At 42.5% G+C, this 6,955-nt stretch overlaps 1 protein-coding gene across 2 annotated transcripts in view; it reads left to right on the top strand.

The window, feature by feature from the left end:
• LOC147140242 (uncharacterized) overlaps positions 1-6,955 on the top strand; it is a 47,853-nt gene that overhangs the window by 148 nt on the left and 40,750 nt on the right. For both annotated transcript variants that reach the window (XM_086045562.1, XM_086045561.1), the window contains exon 2: positions 5,489-5,559. In XM_086045562.1, coding sequence (XP_085901688.1) covers positions 5,551-5,559 — 9 coding nt within the window. In that variant the 5' untranslated portion in view covers positions 5,489-5,550. The remainder of the gene's footprint in view (positions 1-5,488; positions 5,560-6,955) is intronic.

Below are 6,955 nucleotides of genomic sequence, written 5' to 3'. Positions count from 1 at the left end.
GTGAGAACGGGGGTTCAACATAACCACGCCCATTTTCAAGAAAAACATTGTGATGCTGTGATGAAAAAAATTCTTGATTTTTATTCCAGGGAAGATAAAGTTCCATTTTTTTCCCCCATGAAAAAAAGGGCATACTGTGTTATGCGCGTGAGGTGTGCGCGTGTGCCAGAAACACAGAAAGCATCTCCCAATGAGAGATGCTCGTATATTGTCATCTGAAATATACATATATCTGCTCTTGTTGGAAAGTGTATCTGTCCTCTTTTGTGTGTGCGTGTAGTCCAAGGCGCAGCTTCTGGAGTTCGCCTTGGCGGCAGGCGCTTGTGGGAGTGCGTGGGCCAGGCAGGGAGGTGTGCGTGTTGGTGGCGTGCCAGCAGCTTAGAGGAGGAGATAAGTTGTGCCAAATGGCTGGCAATTCCTGCTGGTCCCGTAAAGGTCGTAGATTATTTAACGGGCCCGTAAAGCCTGTCGACTGATTGCATCGAGCCGGCTTCTGTCACTGTTAATAACCGCAATGTTTGCACACTACGGCGTCATTCCTCCCAATGTCCAAATGCTCTTACAGACGGACCAATTAGATGCGGCAAATGCGCCGGATCCCCTCGCTATATCGCACTTCATCTTCTTCACCCCCGCAATTTTCTTTTTGTTTTGTATGTTGCTTGAAATAGCCCTCTTTATATCGCCGATTTTGACCAATTACACGTGGGCCCGGACCATATAGTATCCCCCAGGCTAAATGGATGTTGACTGTAAGAGTGAAGCAGAATGTGAGCAGGGTTGTTTGCGAGTGCAGCGTGGCAGCACAGCTTTGGCCTTTCCTCTTTGTTGCTCTTCAATGGCATCGCTCAGGAGCCGCTGTGGCCGAGCCGAGCGGGTTTCCCCCCTGACATTTTTCTGACATTTCAGCGTCTGGATGACAAGGCCCGCAGGATGGCTCCGGCCGTTCCATCTGTGGCGTCTCCGGGGGGGCCTTGCTGATGACATGCCAGCAGAGGGATGCGACTGAATTGCGCACGTGTCGGGAAAGATGTTTGAGCATCTTCTCAATATCCTTGATAGCCAACTCAAGGTCCATGTACTAGTATGCTTTGTCCCGTATTAAGACAATTCAGCACACTGGCAGCATGACTGGCTTACCGGTAATGTTTTTTTCCACTACTTACAGCATACCCGTGTGCTATTAGTAAAACACTAGTTATTGTCTAGTACAATTTTATAATGTCACTGGTAGGACTAGTAGCACACAGGTGTCAAGTAGTGCAGTTTTGCCTCACTAGTAGCATGTAATTGTCCTACTCATCTGCCAAATTGGTGGCAATTGATACTTTTTGGTGCGACTAGTATAGTCCAGGTTACTAGTGCATGCCTACTTGTAAAGCCTATTGATTTTACTAGTGCAACACAGTAATTTAACATTTAATTGCAAACTAGTAGGCCAAGAGTGGCACCAGTAAGCTATTGGTAGCACACTCCAGTTTTCAATTTGTGCACACTTTTCCTACAAATACGCTAAAGTTGCTATACTAGCAAGGACAAAGAGCGTACTAGTACAGGGACCTTAAGATGGATATCAAGGATATGGAATAAATGCTCAAGCGGCTTTCCATACTCGTGGCTGTATCTTCTAAACACGCTCCACAGCCATTATGTGTCCACAAGCATAACAAGATGATCAAATGTCCTCAAGTAGTTAAGCAATTTCACTCCCAAGATCACATTTCTGCCTCGCCCCAAATGTTCCTGAATAATTAATTTGGGATCAAAGAACAATCAATAGTGTTTGAACATGAGGCGACTTAGCAGCCGCGCCAGATGTTGCAACCGGCCTGAGGTTGCCCCATGAAGAGGCTAATGTTGCTAACACACACGCGCTGGTGAGCAACAAACTGGGCTATCCGTAGCAACATTAGCAATTCTTGACCCAGACTTTTCCCGTTCATTTGGTGCCCTTAAGTTGAAGCTGTATGCGACTGAATTCCATAAATCAGAGGTGGGATACCTACAGCAAGCTTTAACACAAGCTTCGCCCACATTAGATGGCATATGCAAAACCGATTGGCAATTTAACATCACCTATCTGTCTAGAATAGCTGCTTCCGGTTGCGGCTCATTTGGGCAAATTCCATTGTAAGATATTGTCAAAGTAGAAGCACTGGAATTACTGTAAACCAAAATACAAAATGTCCTGTTGAATTTCAGGCATGAGTTATTGAGACTTTTTCGTGCAACCTGTTATGACAGACATGTACATCCAATTTTGTGTTGGGGCTGATTTGTTAATTTTTTTCTAACCTTCCAGGGGGAGCTACTTAACGAGTTTTGGAGAGTTGTGTGTGGGACCCCTAATATACAAACATCTTCAGTAGGATACGCGCTCTTGGTCAAATTGATGAGATTTCAGGCATAATGAGCGCCCCACAAGGCCGTTCCTTTGTCAGAATCATCATCATCATCATCATAATGAACGACCATTCTAAGAGAATAATGATACAAATGCAGAGGAAGTGTTATGAAAATCCCCAAAACATTTCACCAACAAATACTTATACCGAATAACAATACATATTTGATTTTAGCATATTTTTTCAACCCTCTGAGGACTTCGAAACTAAAATTTAAAAAGTAAAACTGATAGAAATAAGATGGATTACAGCGCAAACCTTTGAGGAACCTTAAAAAAAGCACAACACCACCCCACTATCATGTTAAAGTGCCACGTAATTTCATTCAAAAAAAAAAAAAAAATTTATCATGCTGTGGTTATCTTCCTAAAATCTTTTTCAAAGGTCTTTGAGCCATGAGTGCTGCAATAAATAAACCCATGTGCTGACTAAACTGCAGTTTGATAGGCCGAAATGCAGCTGTAAGCACTTTCCTTTGTGTTGATTCTAAGTAGGAATGTTCCGTGCCACCTTTTTTTCAGACCGATACCAGGATGGTTATTCACTCATGCACTCACCGATTCGAAGTTCCGATATCACTAGTGCTTTTGAGTCATAACATTTTTGTAAGGAAATGACAAATAATTGTAAACAAGGACCTTTCTTTCTGATGCATATGATAGGTCACCGACGTGTGAAATTGGTAGTTGGCGTACTTGAGAGGACTTGCTTAAGTCTCCGTGGCTGGTATCGACAGCCTCACGAGTACTCGAAACCTTGAAATAAGGCTGGTCTAAATGATTCTTGATTCGTTTTATTTTTTTTTAAGGAAACTATGCGGGCAAATGATTTAAGATGCTTGCCAATTGCGGTATGTGAATGTTTTTTGTTCTCTTGCCAGCGTTGTATTGCAGTAAAACGAAGGAGGATCTTCGAGTGAAAACACTTAAGTCTTCTCCATCCACCATGTTGGACCATCTCATGGTCCAGCAGAGCGTGTCAGAGTTCACACACTCTTATCATAAAGCAGCAAAACATCCCATCCTCTCGCAGGGATAAAACATTTCCATTTTCTTTTTTTTCCTCAGGCTTGCCGCTTCACCGCCAGGAGCGCTCTTATTGCTCCCAGTGTGTATGTGATGTATTATTAAATAAAGCAGGCATTCATTTAATACGCACAACGCTAGCAAAGTGCATATTTGACATTTTCCTCTTTATCTAGCAAACAGCCTACCCACCCTCCCCTAAACGCGCTCTGCAAACATATGTTTACTGCTTACATAATGTGCGCGTTATAGAGAGAATCAAAGAGTAAATAAATAGAGAGCCCAGCAAGCAGTTAAACAGGCGACATTTGCATTTGTGTTAAATGAATCTAGCGGCGCTTAAGGGGAGGTTTTTAAGCTTATTATTACAGCAGTGGATCATGGGAGGGGAATTCATCAGATAAGCCGCTTAAAGTGGCCTTTATTTTCCTCAACGCTCTGCAGCAGTATTTGCTCAGTGCACCAGAGAAAGAGATTTTCTCCGGGGTGGGGGTGGTGGGGGGGTCCCAACAGTCCTGCCGCGGCCCGACTCCCTCTGCAAATGTTGCAATTCAACACAAATGCAATACAATGCAACAGAAATGAATGAATAAATAAATACAATAAAATAAGAGGCGTGTTCACAATTATTGGTTTGTTTGTCATCCAGGCTGGATTTTTTGGGCATATTGGGGATTCCAAAACTGCCCAACATTCTTCACGCTGGTGCAATTGTTGTCCAGAATGCTTAAAGAACCTGTAAAGTGAATTTGGAGATTTGTTTCTGAATACATTATACATATTTGAAGATAACACTGGTCAACAGCAAATTTCAGTCAGAGATGGCTTTATGTCTCCCAAAATGTATTTTTGATACTGATTTTAAAAAAGGTCCGTTTTTTTCTATCAAATTAGCTTTTGGGGATATTTTTTGTTTTTGAGTCTGACCCATAAAAGCTAGCGTAATATAGATTTTATCATGCAATGTCATTTATAGCTATCTAGCGCTTTTTTTTGTTTGTTTTCCAACATGACAGTCAACGTGTGGACCTAGTCTTTGGGCTGACGTGGCCGCTTTAGAGCGGCTTGTTATCAGTTCTAAGTGTGTGCACATCATGCAGAGAAACGTGGAATAGTGAGACCATCAACAAGAAAAGTCTGACTTGACAGCCAGTGGATGGATCAGGGCTTGGCTCTGCGCTAATGTGGCAGCATTCGAGTGCCTCATGGTCATGCGTGGAAAAGCCCCATGACGAGCCGGTGGGATTCATTCGAGCCACTGCAGGCTTTAACCGGATCTGTTTTCACAGCTCAAATACGTAGTTAGGTGGAGGCATAAGAATAACGAGATGAAGGAGCATCCTTTTTTCAGGTCATACTGGTGCTATTTGATTGACAGTTGAGTGGGCCGTTGTTTCACCACATTTGGCCAACGCCCACAATACACCTGAGAGCAGACAGAACGGATTTTCAAGGCACATTTTATTATATTGTTGATTTTTTAAAATTGAACAACACTCTTCTCTGTGGTATGTCAAATTTCCAAGGCAATTTTATTTTCACTTTGCAGGGACTTTGAAACCAGGAATGTTTCAAATATGGCTTATGTCTGCTGCTTTAATATGCTTTAATCTGGTCCGTCAATTTGTCATATTAATTTAGCAGTTTTTTTCACTTGAAATGATTGATTTGAAGTGTATCCATTCATTTTTTTAAAATTTCATTTTATCCTGTTAACCTATTGAATAACTGTTAAAATTGATATATTGTGAGTGCATTTACATTTGTTTCTATTAATCTATTAAATCATTGGTTAAATCAGACTTCAGGTAATTATGACTAATTACTTCTCACTCTATGATTTTATAATTATTATTGTTTCATTATTAAAACGAAAATTTGGGCCTTGAGCACAAAAATTGCCCACTGCTGCTTAATATGGTGATTTCCCTTGGCCTTGAATCCAAATAACGGTGTTGGATAATACATGGCTGCCTCGAGGGCAGAGAAACAAAAGATGCTTCCAGTGGTCTTGAATGGAAATGTTGACGTGCTTTTTCTGTCCTTTGTTTTTGGCAGTGGGAGTCCCCATCAAGCAGACACGACAAGATGGAGATGGAGAATGCCTTCCGCTTACCACCATGGAGACGGTGAGTGAGGCATCCACTTATATTTCAAGACGCCCCGTCCTCAACAAAAGTCACCCAATGAACCGTAGTGACAATTTGATGAAAATGGCACGTGTCAATCAAACCGATGTGAAGTTGACTTTTACACTTCTTGGACACTTCATAACTGTAATACACAGCATAGTCCAGCATTTACCCGCCCTCTGGCCTCAAGTCAGCCGGGAGATGGAGGCCGCACCTCGGCCATCACCCTAATGACGATAAGCGCTCTAGGAAATGGATGGCTATGTGTTCCTAATCTTGTGGCCGCTGAGTGCAACCTAATGATGTCCTGTCGCAAATTTGAAAAGAGCCAACGACCAAAAGAACAATTTGCGCTTCTGTTGTTTGCTTTCAGAAATTTCCCGTTAATGTCTAGAAGGTTTGCGCGGTTTTAAACTCTCAGCCGCGGCGATGAAGACGTTGCGCTGGTGGTCACGGAGAGGAAGCAAATGGTCTCCCGCCGCCAATCATTTCCCAGAATACGCTTTAGCAAAACCAACCGCAAAGCAGACCGCCCGAGTGTGTGCGGTTTCATGTATGGAAGCTAGTTGCTGCTACAACTGCCGTAGACATTGTTTGTCCTTTTATTCGGATCATGTTCAGCGTTTTGTGTGTTAACCAGGTTACACGCGTAACATATGAACCAATTAATAACTCGTTCGCTGCCAGCCATTTCCAAAGCAGAGTTCCCCAATTTATTAAAGTCATTTGAACATATACCACTGGAGATGACCCAAATGATAAGGTCACCTCAGGATTACTGATATTTTCATAATTTTACCTTCAAGAAATACAATCACAATCACAGTGACATGCTCTGAAAACATTGCAAATCATTTTGCTTTCAAAACCCACGTGATAAAATCAGCAAGCCTGTGGGCTTTTTGACATGAGGAATTGTAAACGGCAGCAAGCCAAGTGTACTGTACATTGTGCTCATGTAGCAGCGCGCATTTATTGTATCCCAACGGGGTGGGGAGGAGAAACCCGGCGGGCAACTTTATGGATTCACAGTCATCTGCCGCAGAATGTTCAGTATCATAAACAGTTGGAGGATGCCTTGTGGCTTTGAGTTAAAAAAAAAAAGAAAATGTTTTGTTAGAGCTCAAGCCTCGCTGGTACCAAATGTAAAGCGACTGCTCCCGATGGCAAGCCGTTTGCAGCATCTTTTCAATATCCTGGATAGACATCTTAAGGTCCATGTAGCAGTACGCGCTTTGTCCTCACTAATAGGACAATTTTGGCATACCGGTGCAACAACTACATGTGGCTAGTAAAGTAAAACGGCACTGCATTACTATTGACATCTAACGCTTCACTAGTAGTACCAAATTGTTGCGTTGAGATATTTGTTTCGTGACCACTCTCGTAAACT

The sequence above is a fragment of the Filicampus tigris genome, chromosome 11 (assembly GCF_054856515.1).
Source record: "Filicampus tigris isolate MCC_2025a chromosome 11, RoL_Ftig_1.0, whole genome shotgun sequence".
NCBI lineage: Eukaryota > Metazoa > Chordata > Actinopteri > Syngnathiformes > Syngnathidae > Filicampus > Filicampus tigris.
This window is presented reverse-complemented; position numbering and strand designations above follow the sequence as displayed.